Source organism: Aptenodytes forsteri, unplaced genomic scaffold (assembly GCF_000699145.1).
Source record: "Aptenodytes forsteri isolate BGI_AS27 unplaced genomic scaffold, ASM69914v1 Scaffold172, whole genome shotgun sequence".
NCBI classification, from domain to species: Eukaryota; Metazoa; Chordata; class Aves; order Sphenisciformes; family Spheniscidae; genus Aptenodytes; species Aptenodytes forsteri.
In genome coordinates, this window is record NW_008795018.1 from 211,191 (window position 1) to 233,398 (window position 22,208).

Consider the following 22,208-nt stretch of genomic DNA (forward strand, 5'->3'; position numbering starts at 1 on the left):
CCCGCTTATGTACAGGGAGGATTTGGTCCTCATGAATGAAGGAAGCTTAACGCTGGAGAGTGATATTTACCATTTCTATACAGAGCAGCTCCAGAGCTGCCACTGGAAACAAGCAATCTGTCTTGCACTTTTTTGTCTAAAACACATTGATTGATCTCTGGAGAGACAACCTGCAGGTTAATTCTTTCTCTTTTCCTGTCTCCTCTCTGGAAATGCCAGTAAGAGGATATCAGTGACATCTATCAGTCTTATCTGGACCTACTACACAGCTTAGGGTCAACCTGGCAGCCATGGTGACAAACGGTTTTGGTTGCACATAGACCAGCTGAGCTTCCAGACTGGTGCTGGTGGAGCTCTGGGCTGTACAGGTGTCTCTCTCCAGGATCCTCAGAGCTGCGATAAGCACCGTGAGATGCTTTTCTGCTTCCTGACACTGGGATTTTGGCTCAGGGAAAAGACCCTTGCATAACTTGCAGGGGACCCTCAGAGACCCAAAGAATTGCACACTGAGGACCATTGGAAGACAACAGAAGGATGAGCCAGGTATTTCTTGGCTGTGTAAGCAAGAAGTCACTCCTTTGCGTGAGGGAACTGGGGAACTGCTGTCTGAATGCCATGGCTGTGCCACAAAGTTGGGGACATCAGGGCTTAAAGAAAATGGCCAGAGAGGTGAGACAAGATTGAAGGAAGAGACACTTTGATAGCTGTGCTGGCAGTAGCTGTGAGACAAGCCACCAGGATATAACAGGTGGGAAGCGGGGTAGCAAATGCTGTGTGTGTGGGTGGGCACGGGGGGAAGCTCTGGCAGAAATGCTGGATGAGGTGGCAAAGTAGGAGGAACAGTATCAGACAGCACAAACATTAAAACCAAGAACGATTTTTTACTTTAATTGATTGTGGTGTATACTTGCAAGCAATCTGAAGGGAAGAAGAAATATCTATAGGATCAATTTTTAATAAGCACATTTATGTGAAAAACAAAATAATTTTGAATAATTAAATACCATCATCTTGGTGTCATTCATTACAATCTTTATGGAGAGGCTGTCTGTTAATAAGCAGGCATGACAGCAGTCCCTGTTATGAAACTTGGCTCATTCCTGCCAGTATAAGATCCTCTTCCCATTTGCTTCTAATTTTGCCAAAGATCACGTGTTTGTGCTGAAATTTTTCAGGGTGTCCGTCTGTCTTAGGCTGATTTTTTTTTCAGTCAAAGCTATTTCTTCGTTTTCTAAAATGAGACTAGAAGGGAAAAATATGCTGTTTGGCAGGTTTAACTGCCTTGTAACAACTTCCTGGTGGTGGCATCAAGCACTCAGGAAAAAGAAACCTCAGAACCTGACCCATGCAAAATGAGCAGGTTCTGCAGCTTTTAGAGATAAATATGAGGGAGAAAAAGAGAAAGAAGGTTAAACCCCCAGGGGATGGCTACAAGGTTTAAACAACTCTGACGTCTTTGGGGGTCGAATGGGAAGGTCCCAGTTCTGTGAAGGAAAAACCTTACGTGTGACTGGGAATATGGTACCTTAGTTATAGACACTCCATTTTCCACCCCCCTGAAAATAAGACCCATTTGCTGTCTTTGAAAATATGACCCTATGCACACACAGTAAGCACGCAGTAGTTGACAGTTTAACCGTTAAGACTGCTGGAAGGTTTTATCTCATATCAAGTTCTTTGCAGCTCATTCTGCAACCAGAATGCACACTCTCTTACCCCAGGGAAACTGAGCATGTTGGATGTTTTCCTGGGATTCCTGTTCCTGGCTGGTCCAGAGCCAAGTACAAAGATGCGAGCAGGGAGCGTCTCTCTCTCTCGTGCTCTCAGGAGTGTCTTCCACACCACTTCCTCCCATGCTCGGACAGCTTTGGATAAATTGCCTTAAACACAAAACAGAAAAAGTCAGGATCAAAGGAAAAGGGATATAATTAGACTAAATCACAGTGGGAGATCACAGTGGGAGATGTGAAAATAAAACAGCAGAAGTTTGTGAGCTGATCTGCGGTATGTAAAACTTGGTCATGGAGGAGCCATGGGGAGGGGGTGGGTAGGATGGGGAAGGAGATTTCGGTTTGGTGGAAGTGTAACAAGTTCAACCCATAAGTGAAACTTGGTTTCCCATTTGTAACAGTCATTCAGTAGTGAAAAGGCTTTTTAGGGGCAGAGATGGACTGAAAACTCACTTGGAGTCTTCCAGATGGGAGTTTATATTGTTCAGAAGCATGGGCTCTAGGGTTTCTCCCAGAAGCTGAAGTAAAATCTCTGAACCAGGATGAAGGTGCAGTCTGGATGGTGGTGATGTTCTCCTTGGATATGCATGGCTATTCACTTTCTTCAGAGGCTGTGGAGCAAACAAGATCTCTTGTGAGGTCCTCCTCAGACTCCCTAGTACTTGTAGCACCGCACTGAGACAATGACGATAATCAAATCCCATGCTTCAAGGTTTCAGCTGATTGCCTGGAGAGGAAAAGAAGGGCTTCCCTCCCCCAGTACATACTTGGCTAGATGCATTCATGGCTTTGTGTGGGGATCATTTCGTTCATTTTGGCTCCTCTCTTTGAATCATCAGCGGCTGTCCACACTGGTGAGACATAACTGCTCAGAGAAGACTCTGAGATGGGGGGCAAAGAATCCTTTATCTTAACAACCCTTTCCATGTTCAGGTGTGTAAGGTCCAACAGGTTGCAGCCGGGAAGGAAAGGACATTTCACCAGCCCCTATTAGATGACACATCTGCTTACCAAACCTCAGGTGTCTCAGCTAGTGACCCTTGAAAAGGCTTATGCTATCTTTCTGGTGTCTTGTATGCTCTGCTTCTCTTCCAAGGATTAGAGTCCCTTCTTTCTAAATTGCAGACATCAGCTAGAGCTATCCTGGGTGAAGCTTAATGGTCTGTAATAACAGGAGGTTACATGAGGTGACAAATGGTCCTTTCTGGGCTAAAAAGTTATGAAATGTCTGGAAAGCTATAGCTGTGCTAAGGACCTGCATGGGTATCAGTGTGTGACATATGACAGTATACACAAATTCAGTGTATCTTCTGAAAGTGTAGGGAGTAGTACCCGACAGGCAAGATGAACACAGGCCTGAGGTGGCAATCCATCCCTGGTCAGGAAATGCCAAAGTAGAGCTTCCCACACAAAAGTTGGTTGGGCAAGAGCCTCAGTGGAACAGACTTTGTTATTTCATGTAAAATCTTGAGACTTGAAATGCTCTTGTGCTGTGGTAGAGTGAATACACATACCTGAATGTCTCTTGAAGGCTCCCAGGGAGCAGTGCAGGCTGCAAGATCCATCAAAAAGCTAACCCAGCTGGACTGCAGAGTGTGTGAGATACAAACAGACATATACCCACATGTATTTTTACTTCAGTGGCTGAATTAATCCATCATACTAGTGTTCACTTACAACAGAAATACACTACTAATAACTCCATCAGTCCCTGGAATGTCGTCTGTTTCCAAGCAGCTCTGAAAACAACACTGGCACCAAGTCCTTTGATGCCTGCAACTTCCAGTGCAGTGGAACAAGGCCAGGGGCTATTTCTAGGTTTGCTATCTGTAACTTACCAAGATGCTGAACACCTGCAACATCGGTTTGAGTCAGAGTTACCAGTCCTAAGCACAAGCATAAACTAAGCTTTAGATGCTTAGATACATGGTTAGATCAGTAACGCAAGTTAGTAAAGCAATTCCTTGTTCAAGTAGTCCCTAAAAAGGAGTGTGCTTACAAGCAATATGTTGCCCCAGCAAATCATAGTTTCCTTTCTTGATCACTAAGGGAAAGCACCATAAACTTTTTAATCCCATGTTTGTCTCCTCTTGCTCTTCATCAGTGTCTAACATTCATCATATCAATAAAAAATTATATAATCATTTCAGAATCAACTAAATCTACTGACCTGCTCTTGACAGTCACAATAAATCTATGCAGAACCTAAAGCTAGCCAAGACCAGGGGACGTGGGCTTTTAAAGATGTCCCTACATCCCAGAATTCTCTTCATAAAAATAGGTTTTGGTCATACCTTTTTGTTTTGACAGTTCAGATCAGCAGTCTTCCTGGCTGATATATTGATTGTAGGGTGTCAGTCTTCCTCATCTAATAAAATATCACAGCACAAGGGAAAAAAAGGAAAGCTTTTGTCTTCTTGGCAACTCAGTGTGAAAGCTTTCCAGAATATTGCTTTGCATAGAATTAAAATGGCTGTGGGCCAACGACTAATTATATTAAAGGGCTGTGCTTTTAAATTATTTATGTACCATAGTGTTTACCCTAGTATTATTAAAAACACCGCATATACTTCTACAAATAAGATTTTGGTTCAGATGAATGTGACAGTCACTCTGAGGGTGATATACTGTACCAGGAGTTTCTACTTTAATGTAACAAATGGCTTAACACACATTAACAGATGCATTACTCGTGGAGCACTGCTGCAGAAGGAGATGCAGATGAAAATAATTTACCTCTGGTCCAGTTACACACATCAGATTATGCAACAATAATAAATGTCGGACCAGACCGCAAAGCGTTGTTTCAAATGAGGATTTATCAAACTGAGGATTTAAAACCGCTTTGGATCCAGATGATGGTAACCAGAAACTTCTTTTCTTTGTGCAGCAATTGCTGAGCATACAGGAAGAATTAAATAACAAAAAATCCGAACTGGAGCAAGCCAAGGAAGAGCAAACACATACACAAGCGATGCTTAAAGTCCTGCAGGAACAGGTGAGTGTTTCTGGTGGGAGAAAAATGCTGGCTTAGGCATGCAAAGGGGACGGAGGACTCATGGCTTCACCTCCAAAATCCATAGGAGTCTGACCACAGAATATGCTGTGAGCAAGACATAACCTTTTGTGGCCTGTGTGTCTGCTCTGATTAGCATTTGTGAACACAGCTGAGGCTAACACAGTTTGAGAAAACAGAGTGAAAAGGGACCCTTATTTTTATACTATCCAATATTGAATTTCATGTCGAGTAACATTTCCTCTTATGTTATTCTATATAGATATCAGTGATGTGTGTTTTCGCTCTGAATTAAAAAAAATGTTGAGAGAGTTAAATATACCTGAAACAAAACAGCTCTTTCTTTTAAGACTAGTATTAAAAAAAAGGAGCTTGGCATCTCCTGTGTTATTCATGCAGATATGAGTATACGAAGAACTTTATTATAATGGCATTAAAAAAGTAGTTATCAATGCACTTATTTAAGCAGTGAGAAGCAAACCTCTGTAAATCCGATTATCACACCTTCTTTGATATTAAGGTGTTCTATGACACTGAGAAGTATATTTGATAGTATTGTTTTATAAGCATGGTAAGATGGATAGTTACACAGCAAAAAGAAAATCTGGTGCTAAATCTGTAAATCTGGAGATGAAACAGTGCATTGTGTACAAGCACAGCGTGCACAAATACATGTTGTCTGTATAGACCACGTGGCTTGGACACACTGAAATTCCAAATCCCCACCTGTGCTGCACAGGCACAGTCTCTGCTTTGAGACCTTATTTTAATCCTTTCTATATAAACTTTGAGCTAAAATATTTAGTGACTTGGTTAAGTAAGTGCAGTTTAAAGACTGTGGGATCTGAATTGCTTAGATGGCAGAGATTCAAAATGGTGATGATTCTTATGTTCAAGATTTTTCAGCATGTATGTCTGAATATGTCTGCAGACAGATTTATACATTTAATGTACATATTGGGAAAAGTAAATTAGGCTTATTTCAGATTTTTTAAATGTCATTATGAAAGCTGTGACATTGTTCCACATCTAGCATTTGCCTTTGAACATATCTAGTGACAAATGTATTCTAGGAACTAATAATTTAGACTCTGGAAAAAAATAAAGCTTTTATGTTCAGATACATGTTCTTAGCACTTACAGTTACAAAGATAACCTTCTAAATGAGAGCTGATGCAAGACTGTGTTACACAAAACATCATGAGGAAGAATGGATTTGGTAATGACAAATCTTTATAAACACAGAATCCACCAGATCTCTTGAGTTAATTGCATCTCATTTACATTTTTACATGGCATTCAAGGTATAACGTTATAAAATACTCAAAAAAAAGAAAGAATGAAATTTCATTAAGTTATTTTATATCTTGGTAGCAATTAAATGCTGCAAAAACATATAGGAAGATCTTACAATACTGGGCCCCAGTAGGGACCACCAGGGCAAGACTTTTGAATCTCTGCAGACTCCTACTAATTGCGAATCAAATGTGCGCTCATGCTAGGCAGACAGACGAAACAGTAGCTGGAAGAAAAGCAGGATGGATCTGCATTTCTCTTGAGAATTAGCTCTGAAACACGCCTAAGGCCAAGACTGTAAGTAGCCAGAATTCCTAAGGAGTGCTACGCAGCCAGTGTGCTTCTCCAACAACCCTGAACCAGTTCCAAAACTTTCCAGAAGAGCAGAAGCCCTAGCAGTAATGACCCCCACTTGCCAAGGCTCACAGCTTTCCTTTACCAGCACCACAGCTCATCTGTGTGTTTTATCCACAATGGGTATTGAAAATCATCCGGCGGAGTCAAGTAAATATGAACATTTCTTTCAAAAATAAATAGCACCGGGCTCCCGCCTTGATTATATGACTCGTTTTTGTGATACGTTTGCTAAAATCTGCCTTTTCATCTCAAGCTGGCAGAGGGATCCCACCCTGCTTCACCACAGGCATGCTTGCACGGAGAGGTGCATCTGTGTCTGAGCACGTCTGCTGGCTCAGCAGCGTCTCACATTGATCCAGTTGCACTAACGCAGCCGTGTCCAGGCTGGGACATCCTGCTGGGAGAGGTCCCGTTTGCTCATGCACCATCTTGCATTACTGTAACCAAAAGGCTTCTGGATCAGATCTGGCCCGTGGCCGCCAGCTCTTGTCAGAGGGATTCACACCCGCTGGTTTGTGTCAGACCTACCCCACTGCACCATTAGGTGCATCAGAGACTTCTAACTCCTCAAGCCTTCTCCTTTCCTTTCAGGTAGGCTCTTGGTTGTTACTGGCCCTAGTTCAGTGTGTTGCCTCAGCATGCTCTCTGCTGGTAACATCACGTTCACCACCGACCTGCAATGGAGCCTGCCTAGGGGGTAAGGCAAGTCCTGTTTTTCCAATATTGTATGTTTTTCTGATGTTCCTATTCCAACATTTCACTATTTAGGATGTGAGAGAAGAATATAATTTAAATTTTCATTTAGAAAAAACAATATTGGAAAAAAAGGGACTTCATTTAGCCCATGGGAATGCAGCTGCACATTCTCTACCCACAAGTTTTCCACCATTATCTGCAATGGTTCACCTCCACCTCCTACTGCAGTGGTCCTGTTGTAGATGTGGATGCTAGCACCTTCTTTCCTGAGCTCTGGCATCCTTTTCTGAGCATGGCAGGCAATAAAAGAGATGGAAAGTCTCAAGCGTCCTGTCTGCGTTAGAGTTAGATTAACCGGTGGAGCAGTGCCAGGGCGGTGATGGTGAGAAACCACGGTGAGGTGAAAGCCTGCCAGACCAACGTAGGCTGGAGGCTGAGCCCACTCTCCTGTCAAATACCTGTGTGGCTGATGGGGGAGTGGTGTGTCACCAGCAGAACGCATGCGGAGCATTGCCCAGGAAGCCGGCAGTCACCAAGGGGTGACGGCACTTTATCAGCCTGGAAAAGGAAGGGCGAACGGTAAGTAATGAACAGCAATCCCTGAGCACTCAGGACATGGCATTAGCGTGCGGAGCAGTTTTACGTACCCGAGCATGCTCTCCTGACCTCATATTCAGATGAGTAGTTCAGCTGAACTCAACAGGACTGCTCACGTGAGGTGAATTTCTGTAATGAAGAATTGGCAGAATCAGGAAATGTCTCTTTTGGTCGCACCGCGATGCAGAAATACCTAACTTTGGTGCTTGGCTGGAAGTAGCCCTCTCGGCTCATTCCTACCAGCCATTCTCACAGTGAGGTGGTTTCACAGGATGGTTATTTTTTCATTGCAGGGAAAACATGTAGCATTGATTGGAAATGCATCACCCTGCTGTCAGTATAAATTGCAAACTTTTCGAGGGTATTGAAAGATGAGTATCAGTGAATTGAACCAGGACACCTGATGAGTTTGCAGTCCCCAGCTATCCTTTGTACTGCTTTATCAGGGATTGCCGCCCCCTTCCCTCTCCATCAGGACCGGTTTAGTGGCTTGAGCAGCAGTTCCTGAACTGGTGCAGTTTACAGCCCTGCATAATAAGGTATACAGAGACCTTACCTTAATTGTCAGATTGGAAACTGTGAGAAGCCGGGAACTGAATCACACGCAGTTTAGCTGTTGCTGCCACACACAAAAAGATGATGGAGGTAACCTAGCTGCCCTAGGGTGGTAGTCTGCCAACGCTTCTGAGTCAGACACCTAATCGAAACATAATAGTGTTCCTTTCACCTGGATTTTGGGACTGTTGTCATTCAGGATCACAGCTGTATCATCAACAGTTACATCAACCCCAGCTTCTTTGGCAAAAAACAAGGAATGCAGAGGAAAGTTCTGTTTATTGTTCCCCATCTCCCCTCACCCCAGATATCTACTCTGAATTGTTAGAATAAAAACATCACTCTTCGGAGATTTACCTAAAGAGTAAATGGTTCTGAGCGCTTCATTTAAGCGTACAAACCTCCACGGCTTATAGGCTCAGGAGAACTGCAGTGTCTCCTCCTTTCTGTGTTTGCTCAATCACAGGATGAACAACTGCATATTTCACTGTGGCTCAAGACATGAGCTAGGACATTCCTTAAATCTCTTGGGAATGATTTTTACAATCCTCAATGTAATCCTGGATTTTCCCCAAAAAGCTAATTCAGAAGGAAAAAAAAACATTTTGGGTCAGATCATATATTTGGAATTGGCAGTGTCTCCTCAGTTCTTCCTGCCACCGGTTAAATAAAAGAGCTGTTCTTCTCTTCAACTCCTTTTCTGTCATACCCAGGAGCCATGTCAGTTATTTAGATGCTTCCTCAGGAAGGAAACGTACAGTAGCACTTTGGCATCTTAAACAGCTCAAAATATATCATTCAAAAGTAATCATTAGCAAAACACTATTTAGCTAGTGGCAACTTGCAAATATTGTAAAGTTTAAATTAATAGCAACAAGAATGGGAAATTAAATAATTTATTATTCTTGAGAGCCAATTCTGTACACTTCTTATGCCTTCAAACTACATTCTAATCTTATTATTTAAAAAATAATGACCCAGTCTTATTATTTTCCTTTTTTTTTTTGCCAACCTATCAAGCCTTAAGTATGTTGGTTTCAAAATGGTTTGAGCAAAAACTCATTAGAATTATATGCTTCATCTGTTTTTCTCATTGGAAGCTTTATAAAATGCTCCTACAACTAAATCAAAGATAACTGTGTGAAATACTCGAGTAATGTTCTTGTTTTGTTCTGTTTTGTTTTTTGTTTACTCTTTGCAGTTAAAAAGCGCCAAGGAACTAGCAGAAATCAACGGGCACGATGAATCTCAGGCAAATGTAGGTACAGCTATCTATGTATAGATTTAGATATATATATATATATGCATGCATACGGTCTCAAATTTACTATGTCTTAAAGCTGATAGAACGGCTGAATGATTTGCACATCAGGTTTGAAGTGCCTGTTTTTTTTCCTGAAGCCACAGGTTCAAAGCCCAGCAAACTTCATTTCGAGGTAGATAAATTGAGTTCCATGCAATTTACTTTGTAGGATTTATTTGGGTGAGACTTTAACAACCAATGTCCTACTTGCTGTATGTAATTTACTATGTCTTAAAGCTGATAGAACGGCTGAATGATTTGCACATCAGGTTTGAAGTGCCTGTTTTTTTTCCTGAAGCCACAGGTTCAAAGCCCAGCAAACTTCATTTCGAGGTAGATAAATTGAGTTCCATGCAATTTACTTTGTAGGATTTATTTGGGTGAGACTTTAACAACCAATGTCCTACTTGCTGTATGTGGGTGTTAAAGATACCATGGAAACGACTTCAAGAGAAATGCTTTGCCTTAGTGTCCTGTCCAGGATTACTCAAGCTATAAAGTTATACCTTTTGTCTCTGTGGCTGCCACCTTGCAGCTGAGCAAGTCTGGCCATATTTCAGTTCTGAGTCAAGTGATTCATATACACGTGTATAATTTGAAAACAGTTAATTTGCACAAGAGGACTAAATTAATTCATTGAGTCATTATTTTGTCCAAAATTGTTAAAGGACTTGTTAAGGTCATGGTTTTTAAAACCTGCTACCAAAAAAATGCTTCTGTTATTCTGTTAATGATTGCAGTCAAAACAGCAATTTGGATAAGGGGAGAGAGAAAAAAGGAACTTTCCTGCTATGTTTGTCATCCAAACCGTGCAGCTTTGTCATAAACATATAAAAATTAAAACTGATTATATAAGATATCTTCCTCCTAGCCAAGAGAACTAGCAATAGTCTGAACACTAATATACTTTAACATCTATTTTAGTCAATGTGTTGTCTAATGGCACAGCCAGGAAAGCAGTTTTATTTTAAACCTGAATGGAAGGCTCAAATTTTGTGAACTGCTTTGTGATAAGGAAATGTTGTCCTCTCCTTTTTAATCCTTTCCTGAATCTCATTCACTGTGGTCTGTTCCTGCAGTGAAGTCGATAGAGCCTCATAGCTCTCAGCATTTGGACAGGAGACATTCAATATTGTCTGATAGCTCCAACAAATCTGCAATTGCAGTCTGTCTGCACAGCGTCTCATTGCCCTTTGAAAGATCCTGTTTGCAAACCGAAATAAAGACATTAATCCACTCATGATCTGGAAATGCTCACATTTGCTACCTAAAACTTGTCTTTGTACAACAGCTGGTTGCAAGTTTCCTAAAGGAATTCAGAAATGTGAGACTTAGAAACTTTCTAAAGGAACTTGCTTCCTCTCCAAAAATGTGGATGAAACAATGTTTTGCAAGATTGAAATGTTTCAAAGGAAAATTACCTAAATGATTCAACTTTTATCATTCTGGCTCATATGTAACTGGATAAAACTGAAGAGCCTGAAAGTTTTATTTTTATATAATATGAAGGTTGAAATAGCATTAAAATGAAACATTTCAATTGTGTAAAGAGAGTGTTTCAGTACATCATTCCCAGATGTCTAAAACAAAATATTTCAGAATCTTTGGTTCATGGTAAATTTTTCACAATGTAATGTTTTGTTTCAGTTCGTAATTGCAGGAATTGTTTAAATGCCTGCATTTTCCATAGGATAGAAACTCTATTTTCTGCCCCTCTCTGCCATGAGCTCTTCCAACGATGATCTCATAGTGATATTAGACTCCTAAGAAAAGAAGTCAATACCGAAATTAGTGGTGAAGAGGGAAACCAGACAGCTACAATTATTGAGTCACAGTTGAAGCCATGTGTTCAACAATTATGCCACCATGAAATCAGAGAAGGCATAGCAGCACAAATGGAAATAGAGAAATAGAGGGAAAGAATGGATGTTAAAGCATTTGCTACAGTAATGAACTTTGTAAAATGGAAGTTGAGGTACTTTTTAAACAATTGTCATTTATGTCAAATATGTAGTGCTCAGGTGTTGTGCCTTGCAGGTTGTCTCTCCACATCTATTCTCAGCAGACTTCATGGTTCTTGCCCTTGGCCAGTGTGCAAATCTGGGATGATCAAAGAGAAAAAGGCTTGGTGGCTCCTACGTGGTTGTTAGTGAACTGTGATGCATATAATGGGATTAGGACATATTTGTTACAGTTGACAGGTTGAATTCAGCAAATGAAATACCTTTACATGCAGAGCAATAGTGGGAGGTGTTGGTAAGGAAAAATGGCAACGTATGTCTATACACTGAACACACAATCTAATCTTCACACTATGGCATATTTAGATTACTTTGCAGAAAATCAGGCTCGTAGAAAGGACAGTAGAAACTTCAGGCACAGTGCATACGCATCAAGAAAGCCCATACTGTAATCTTAAAAAGATTATTTTCTGCAGTCCTCAGGCTTTCTGCTGATGGCACTGGTCTGCATCATATTTTACATTAGAAAATATTGTTTCTTAAAATAAAACCTGGAAATATTTTTCTTAGCAAAAGCAGATATAGATGAAAATATATACTCAGACCTATCCTGGTGTGTCATCTACATTTCCATTATGTGAGACCATCCTGAACAGGAAACAAGGATCTGGACACCTTTGGAAAAAGAAAAACATCCCTCCTGAAATGTGCCCAACCTATAAATGGACGAATCTTCATCTTTTTTCTCTTGTTTTTGCAGGAGAATTGAGCACAGTTAACTAAGAGGCTGGAGCAATTCAAATGTTACCCTCCCTGCCATGGCAGTTCACACACAAATCCGGGGGGAAAAAAACAGAAATTTTAGTGTATTGCCAGTACATCTGTTATTTCCAGAAAGCAAAACCATCTTACAAGGCTCTGTAAACAGTCATAAGGGTGTTTCATGAGTGACTTGCCAGGTACATGCAATAATATTTGTTATGGCTGTTGACATCTATACTCTGTGGCAGGAAAGGCCAAATGTCAGGCTCAAGCGGTACATAATACATAAGATCCTGGCCTGGTGTTAACAGAGACTTCAACACCCAGGACTGCCAGAGGTGCTGTCATTGAGCATTCATTTCCTTCAGCCCTGCAGTTAGGAAAAGATTGCTTCTTGCTTCTAATCTGCCCCCCTTGACATTTCCCAGCTATACTCTGTGGCAGGAAAGGCCAAATGTCAGGCTCAAGCGGTACATAAAGCCCGGGATCCTGGCCTGGTGTTAACAGAGACTTCAACACCCAGGACTGCCAGAGGTGCTGTCATTGAGCATTCATTTCCTTCAGCCCTGCAGTTAGGAAAAGATTGCTTCTTGCTTCTAATCTGCCCCCCTTTTAATTTCCTTTTCATTGCTGCATATAATGATATTTAATTCACATCTCTGTCTTAACTGAAGAGAAAATGATGGCCAATAATTTCAGATATAATCCTCTTCCAGGATGTTCCCAGACTCTTGGGACCTGATTAGTCCCAATGTGACAAAAAATCTTGCTTGGGAGGTGTGCTGGAGTAGAGAACATTTTGCAAACTGAAAATGCTAATCACATGTTTTGTGGCTAAGTCTATAAAGGCAATTTATTATTCCACTGTTTCTGTAAGTTCAGTGCCTTTCTGTGGAGCCTCTTGTGTATGGGTTAATTCTGTGTTTTGATCAAAGATCTTTTCCTCACTGCTGAGTTCGGTATACATAGGGCACTGCATGCAAATGCAGTTACATAGCCTTGATGAATATATCCCTGTTTTGGGGGTGGGAAGGTTATCACCCATGGTATCCCTCTGTTGTTAATGGAGAAAGGGAGATTTTTTACACAAGCCTCACTTTAGAAGTACTCAGTGATCTTCTTCCAGTTTGGCGCTCTCCCTTGACAGATATCTGCCTTCCTTAGATGGAGGATAGCTCCTGTGAATAACTTCTGCCCTTTGTAAAAGTGCCATAAAATGGTAGTCAAGAGTATCAGTCCTCCAAGTTCAGACCAAAGCAAGAGATGAGTCACAGTCACAGAAGGATTTTGAATGCCCAGATTGGAATTGCATGGTGAAGTCCTGACTCTGTTGAAGTCAATAATTAAATTCCCATCAGGTTAAAAAGCCAGGATTTCACCAAAAGACTTTTAGGGTTACTTCATTATCACGAAGGCATAATAAAATGAGTATGTTTCAGAGAGTGAAACTGATTTCACCACAGGGTTTTTTCACCAGCTTTTTGCTCTGTTTGAGTTTCATTGTTTGAACAAAGTAATGACTTTGACCTCATTCGACTGTCTGCCTCCAGTTAGCATCTCCAGCAGCTTGGACACAATATTCTGTGGGTTTTTCTCCAGACATGAAATCAATAATATTAAGTAGGGAAGCATTTTTCCATTTGAATGCTTGAAGCTGTTATCAGTGCATTTCTCAAGTTCAACCAAGCATCTTACATTTGATGTTGATTCTGCCTTTCATTTTCCCCCTCTGTATCTGCTTTTCAAGCCATTACCAGATGATCCCTGACTCTGAGGAGGAGTATAGCCAGGGTGAAATATTTCAACCATTTTACTAAATTGCTCACTTTATGCTACCCATTTGAATGCTTGAAGCTGTTATCAGTGCATTTCTCAAGTTCAACCAAGCATCTTACATTTGATGTTGATTCTGCCTTTCATTTTTCCCCTCTGTATCTGCTTTTCAAGCCGTTACCAGATGATCCCTGACTCTGAGGAGGAGTATAGCCAGGGTGAAATATTTCAACCATTTTACTAAATTGCTCACTTTATGCTACACTGAAAGTGATGCTATTCCTAACTACACCCTAGTCTTCTCTTTTCACATAGTATTAATCACTGATGATCTTTACCAAAGACAAGTAAAGACAGCTTTTAAATGAGGCTCATTTTTGCAACAAGCCGAGCAAAGTTTTAAAAAGCTAATTCCCTTTAATTTTTTGAGAAGTCTGTAATTCCATCAAAGTCATCAGAGTTCAGTTCTTATAGTTCACTATGCAAACCTTTAATAGAAGCACCCAAGGGTACCTGCTGTGGACATCCCATGTCAGTGTACGTGTTAGTACGCACCTGCCATAGGATGGGGCACCTCCATGCTGTGTGACTGCCTCACATCAAGCCAGGTGATGGGCCCTTGAACACAGGGAGAGGAGAGGGAGCTAGAAGAGTGCAAGGCCTGCTCAAATCGTCCCAGCGGTTCGGGACTACGGGACAAAAGTTGGTCACCTTTATTGATGAAGATCCCAAGTGATTGCTGATGCTTTTGCTTCACTTCCTTGTGAGTGCAACAGCCGTTTCTTGGCTAGCCTACTCTTCAAAAGGCTTGCTCTTTGCAGAACAACACAGGCTTGTGATAAAAAATGTGTCCTACATGGCTAATATAAAACCAATTTGGGCCTAAAGTTATAGGCCAGAAAACCCCAGTGCAGGGCTTGCATACGTCAGGAAACGTGTGTTTCTTTTCTGTCTGAGCTTCCTGGGTTCCTGGGGTTCATAAGCTGTGAACCTCAGCCTCAGCAAGCTGACATGAGTCAGGGAGCAGCTGCCTTGGCTTGGCTGGGGTCCTCTGGCCTTGCAGCAGGCATTTCTGGAGCACATGGGAGCAGGTGGGTGCTGCAAAAAGTGAGGTGATGACAGCTGGCTGCATTTGAGGGTAGGGAGAGGGTGCTGGCAGCCTTTCCACATCCGTGAGCTCAAGGGTTACATCCCTCGCAGGGAATGCCAGAAGTTGGGGTTTGCTTCTCTCCTCCACCTGAGAAGGTTCAAAGCTGCATTTCCTGAGAAGAACATGAGCTACGTGCACTCTCCAGCCCCTCTGTCGTAACTGTTCCCCTTTGCAAGATTGTATTCGGTCGACTAATTCATTTAACAAATGCAGTTAATTGTCTAAAGAGAACAAGCAAGAGTAATGGTGCAGTGCAAGGATGAGGATAGCCCCTTGAGGAGAGAGTGGTGTGGGGTTTGGTTTCTCATCATGGGCGTGTTATGTTGTTAGAAGAAGGTGCAAGAACCCTGCATCCTGACTGGAGCGAGGCGTAAAGCCCCCAGGGATTACAGAGACCCATTTACTGTTTGTATTCAGGTTCTTCTGTCCCGGTGGGGCCAGGACCCGGGGTTGAGGAGTGGCCGTGCCTCTTTCTACTCCCTGCCTTTTCCATTCCAGGCATTTATTTGTAGCCCTTCCATCACTCATTTCTTCTCATTTCCTTCAATTTAAGGCATGTGGAGTATGATAAATTCAAGCAGCTATGACCATTCGCAGATCAGCAGCTTTCCTACTTACCACGGCAGGCATGAGGAATGACCACCTCATGAATTCAATGCCATGAGGCCTGAAAAATAACAGGAGTTTAACTGGCTGTTTAGGACCATGTTATCAAAAAGCCTGCTCAGCCTTCAGAAGTTCTTACACACTGATAGATCAAGTTCCCCTGAGTTCCCCCCCTTTGCCGCCCCAGCCCTCGTTTGGCACATTAGAGGACAGCAATAGAGTTTCATTAGCACAGTGAAGATCTCTCTGCTGGCTGAATCACCGTCTCTGTGGTTTCAGCCACAATCTAACCCTACAGGGAGCAAATGGCTACAGCAGACCGAGGTATATTCTGACACGGACTGTGCTACCCAAAGCAGATCTGGGCTGTAGCAATAACCCCTTTGTTAATGTGCAGCAAGAAATCACACCACTTCCCTTGTCCCTAATTAAAAGTGTCAGAGTGGCATTGTAACTTGGCTTTTGATTGGAGCGAATTCCCATCATCTGAAGGAGGAGAAGAGAGAACTCTGAGACACAATGATAAAACCCATTCAGCCACCCACTCAGCAAATCACAAAAGTTTTTTGACTTTAAATTTCATATGAGCTCCACAGGGAGACATTTCTTCAATGCCCAGAGCTACCTGACATTTTAATAATATCTGATCATTATGTGCAGCCTTTCATCCCAAAGCATTTTCCCGGAGTATTTATACTGCACACATATACAGGAATCATCCCGTCATTTCTAGTGAGGAATAACATTCAGCCTTATACATATGCAGCTGTGTGCTTAACCCACACAGTGTACAAGGCAGATTGGCTTGTTGGAGCACTCAGGCTCCCCCGCAACCCCCCGAAGGATGATGGGCCACCTCTGCTTCAGCCACAAGCCTGCTACTGCAGTCCTGGGGATTGTACACCACATTCACACTCTCTCCAACCTGCTAAAGTCCTCCAAGGAATAGAGAGCAAACAGTGACAGAAGCGAGAAAGGAACTTCAATATCCCCAGGAGACACTCTTCTTGGAAGAAGAGTTCATCATCCTAATCAAGATCCAATCCAAAGGAATGAGAGCTCCAAAATGTTTGTTTCAAGTACTTTTCATATATTCAGATGTGGAGATTCCTGTGAATATGGGGGTTGCCCTGGGTTTTCAGATACCTAAAATTAATATCTTTCAAATACAAATCCTTGCTGAAAACCATTCACTCTCATAAAACATTTAAGGTTGTTGCCCCCCACCCCCCAATTACTTCCTTTTATTTCAACAAAGACATTTTCAAAACAATTCTACACATCCCAGAAGGGAAACGAAATGCCTTTTTTTTCTCTCTTTAACCTTTTTTCAGAAGTGCATCATTCTCAAGGAGATTGCTAGAGCAATATTTGTGTTAAAGAGCATTTGAAAGGGCTTTCACAAGTTCTCAGTCTCAAGTAAAAGTATCCCCTCCTACAACGACTTCAGCAGAGCTCGTGGGCAGGCGATCCTTTTGTTCAGGCAACCATTGGTTTGCTGCAATTCCCTAACACAAAGTGTGCAAAATGACAATTACCTTTTCCCTTGCAAAACAACCATCTTCACATCACATAAAACATCTGTGTTAAGTCATCAGGAACCTACACATAAATCCAGCTTTAGAAAATGAAGCAACCTGATCATACTTTTAAAAATAAGCATGAAGTAACTTTCATATTAGTCATCCACATTTTGCATACATACATTCCCATAAAATAGATGTGCTCAAATACAATGAGAACAATATAAAGAGATAGTTTCAATGAGAAAAGCATTTTCAGATTATTGCTAGTTGCCTAAACTCAGCAGGTGAAAGTTATAATAGTAAAAGCTTTGTAATGAAAAAGTTAAAAGCATCTCTCTGGCAAATGGATCAGAAAAATAGGATGTCAAGAGCACCATAATACAATTAATCTTCACTCCTGAAAACACTTCTATCACGTAGGATAAATCAGACAAACTAATCTTAGATGCATAGAGGTGCGTTTGAAGTGCTTCGTTTGCAAGGTCTTATATTTGCTGTTCTAATTTTTCTTCATTGTTGTTCCTATAATTTTGATGCCAGATAATTTTTCAACCCAGTTGTCAACTGTTTATTTGTTAATAACATTGCACTCTTAAATTTACAGTTCTGGTAAATTCTATATTAGTGTACTTTAAAAGTAAATTTCTATATTAGTGCACTTTAAAAGTAATTACAATGTGCTGTGGCTGACAAAACCAACACTGGTTTCTTGCATAGCACAAAACAAAGTTATCAAGTTTAGACTTGATCTGAATGAAAAGGTGACACCTGGTCTGTATCATTTCTAATGATAGACCAGTCACAAGCAAAAACTGTTACAACATTCACCAGCAGTGTAGCATATGGCAAATACGTACTTCTGCATCACTAGGTAGGCAGTAGTAGGAGAAGGATCCTCTGAGACCCTGGGAAAAAAACACCAAAAACCAAGGGTTTTTTTACTGTATTGGTGACCTGGTGCTAACTCTAAAAGTAGCACAGGCTGCTTGTGAGAGCTCTGGTTTTGGGCAGATGGTTGGATGCCTCATTCCTTGCCTTATTCTTTTTATACGTGATGCAACACTGTAATTTGTTACCGTGAACTGAGTTATCCCAGTGCACATAGAAAAGGCCAAGAAACCTCTCTACATATAGACAGTGTGTCAGCAAAACCACCTAACAATGTCAGCCACTTTACTGAAATCAATTCTTAGGCTGTGAGGAACCAGGACCATGTAAAATATAATATTTGTAGGAAGTAGTTAATTTGCTAGCACAAGATAAATTCATTTGCGGCAACAAAAGAATTATATTAATCATAGATTATGAGCAATTTTCTAGCCATTAAAGTATTTTTAGAGGAGCAGTCAGCAGAGAGTCAGAAGCAGTCACTGTAAGAGGACATGCTGAAAGAAGAGCTGTGTAACACACACGATGTTCCTGGAGAATTTTGAGTTACTTTCAGAGTTCAGACACTCAACCAAATTTCCACACATCACAGCGCAGCACAGTGCCGTAGCAGCCCATGAAGGGGAACAAGCTCCATTAAAGGAAGAATTAGAGCCATTTGGCCCAAACCAAGCAGTGCTGCTGTCAGGAGTTGCTGAATCCTGCAGCCAGACAGGGGCGAGGTGGTCGTAGCTCCACGTGACCAACCTGCAGCGAGGCTGAGCACATAGTCCACACAGGCACGTGCACGAACACGCATATACAACACATGCATCACATGCACACATATACACATGGCCAGCCACACAGATCAAGACAGACTCAGCATTCATAAACACAAATAGCACTGATGGCCTCATTTTGCTCCCCTTTCTGGCTGATCAGGATAAAGGCCCATTAGTGGGAAATATATATGCAGACTTACACATATATACAATATGGATGTCTCCAGTAACTGACCTTTGACTCTTAGCCTATCCCGTAGCTGGCCTCTGCCTCATGCATACACACACACAAAAACAGGTCTTTTAGTCATTCCCCAGACCCCACAATGTCCCCAGTTGCTGGCTTGGACCCCCTGGTCCCTTCAGTAGGTTACGCGCAGTGCCTCTGGTCTCTCCTGGATCCATCCCAGACCTATGGCCACTTCAATGCACGGCTTCCAAGCTTATTATCATACTCAGTGGCTAGTCTGGCTTGATGCTCGCCAGTGATCACAGAGCAGCATATGCACACACTGTGGTCTCTCTAACTGCGGCACCCCAGACACACGGCTGTCTGACCCCTGGTCCCACTCTAGCTGCTGTGCTCAGACCCCCTTACACACCCCCGTGCACACAGAATAGATCGTTCCTCACCCAGGAAAAGAGTTAGAAATTGAGTTTAATGAGTGTAATGCACTGATCAGGGCATGGCATGGCCAGACAAGTGTATTGACCAGCAACCTGTTTACATGTGACCAGTCCTTTTTATCCCCTTCCCAAACCGCTATGATCCCTCCCTTTTCCTGCCTTTTGTTTCCCCGCTAAGGACCCTCAACTAAGTCTTGTACAATCCCAAGATGCTCTTCCCCTACATCGCTTAACAAGTCCCATACCCCTGTAGGCAGTGCCCCCCTCCGTCTGTAAGATGATCCATAGAGCATTTCCATTGACTGGTCTTGATAGTTGTCACGCTCGACCCCTGGGGCTGGTGCTCTCCTGTGACAGCCCTGGGAGGCACTAGGTCAGGGGACTCTCTTTTCTCTGATTAGGTTATCGGGCTTTCCCCATCTGTGATGGTACCTCTGTCCTTCTTTGTGCTTGTGGAGATAAGACTTTAATCACAAGTATCAGGAGGAAGCAGCAAGTGATGGTGGTTGGAAAATCCCTTCTGCAGGTGATGGAGGCACCTGTCTGTTGATGACACATTCCACATATTTGATGAGGGCACGGAACTGGGATGTTGCAGAGAAACTACTGAGGCTTGTCCAGCCATTGGACTATTACCCCTTTTTGCGCATCCATGAGCTCTGACCCTGCAGCTGATCCTGCATTGAGCAGGAGGTTGGACTAGAGACCTCCCGAGGTCATCTGAGTGATTTTGTGATTCTGTGATCATCTGAATCACAATCACTGTCTGTGAGTGTACTCATACATTGCCACATTTGCAAGGAAATTTGATTTAAGTTAAATTTAAATATGCTCTTTCATTTTAGTTTAGCTCAACTTGGATTGAATAATTTTGTATTCACCATGGATAAGAACATAGGCGAGAACAGTAGCCCATTCTCAACTGACAACCATGTTAAGCTGTCAGAAGTTGTCCCGTACCTCAACCTTGCATGTCCCCATAAATTTAAGATGCCTGACTTGATGTGCATTGAAACTATTGCAAGGCTTCCATTCATTTGATTGGAAATTGAATTAGGCTCCATTCAGTTTAAAACAGCAAGATTAAATTTTCAGATGTGGGTCTGAAGTACATTTAAAGAAAGACCAGCAGACCAAACACATCTATACCAGACTTTAAGAGATCCCCAGGTAAATGAAAATAAATGAAAAACATGCAGTCGTCATGTCGCAGGCCAGTTTCTACCCATGTTTGCAGTAGAATCGTCAAACCTGCCTGGCCATCAATAAGCAGTTTGGGCAAGCACATCGGAAGCCTAAGCCCAGTTCTGTGGACTCAGAGCAGGTACATGTTTGCCTTTCTAGAGCTTAAGGACTGCAGATTTGGTATCACATGTGTATGTTCTTTCTGATATCAAAATCACAAAATTACCTTTTCTTTTCAAGCTTACAGCATGTCTCTGGCCTGCTGTTAATAGGCTGCAAGATTTTTGCTTGTGTTTCAGATGCATAGTTTTTCCTCCTCCAACTCGTTTTCCCTCATAAATCCCCTGGCTGATGAGAAAGTGTGGTGTATCCCTTACATCTAACTACATTCAGCAGTTGCTCTGTCATGTGCCTGCTGTGTCCAACATCTAGTCTTTCCTTCTTCTGCTACTGTTTTAATGCCTCAGACAATTGGCTTTGTACATATAGTACAAACGCCAACATATCCTGCAAACTCTTCCAGACTCTGGTAGGATTTTTTTTTTTTACTGGGTCTTTCAGAAGGCATAATATTATTTTTACCCCCTCACCACACAATTCTGCAGAATCCCATATACTACAACAAAGGGAATGAGTTCTTTAAAGACAATATGCAAGCAGTCATCATTCTCCCTAGATTTAAACGTATTTTTAAAATATTTGGATTACCCAGATAGCAGAGGGAGTATTTCAGCTCTTTGGATATTTGTCATTTGCATCCTGATCATATGCCAGGTGTCTTCAATTCATTAAATTCCATGTTCTGCCTTTCAAGCAGAGTCCTGAACAAGGGGTGATGGGGAACTGCACTTTGGTAGGAGTAGTTTCCAGGTAGGGCAGCTACTGTTCAAGCCCTGCTCAGCTCTTGGTCAGCATTTACGGGGAATGGCAAGTCCTCACTCCCTCCATTTTTAGGGAAACTGGCTAGCATATGTTTTCAGGATCACAGAACTTTTCAGGCTCAAGAGAACCATTTTTGCTAAAGAGAGAAGCCCCAGGCAAGAGCAGACATTTTATATTCTGTCTGCTTTTTTGCACTGGTGCAAGACTGGCCTGTAGAGGATGAGTGATGTCTGGATTGAGAACTTTTTATTTAATATCATACTTTCCCATGGGAGGAGGGGAATCAACGAAGGACTGAAATACCCAAGTCATCCAGCCTAAATATCTAGGGCTTTCCGATCTGCTAGTCCCCTGGAGTGCAGAGCTAGCCTTTTGTTCTTACAGTACCTGCGACTATCCTCTGTAGAAAGTCACCACATCTCTTCTACTCTTCAGGACTTCTGTGTCTCTCTCTGGCAAATGCAGCTCTCTCAGGAGTCATGCTCTTATTTGCTGTGTCTACAGTGTGGGACCCAGCTGCTTTGTGGTGGGCCA

At 42.1% G+C, this 22,208-nt stretch overlaps 1 protein-coding gene across 1 annotated transcript in view; it reads left to right on the plus strand.

The window, feature by feature from the left end:
- Nucleotides 1–22,208, plus strand: part of ENOX1 (ecto-NOX disulfide-thiol exchanger 1) — a 139,395-nt gene that overhangs the window by 106,533 nt on the left and 10,654 nt on the right. Inside the window, exons 9-10 of the mRNA XM_019471100.1 lie at nt 4,621–4,728; nt 9,449–9,505. Of these exons, the coding sequence (XP_019326645.1) occupies nt 4,621–4,728; nt 9,449–9,505 (165 nt within the window). The remainder of the gene's footprint in view (nt 1–4,620; nt 4,729–9,448; nt 9,506–22,208) is intronic.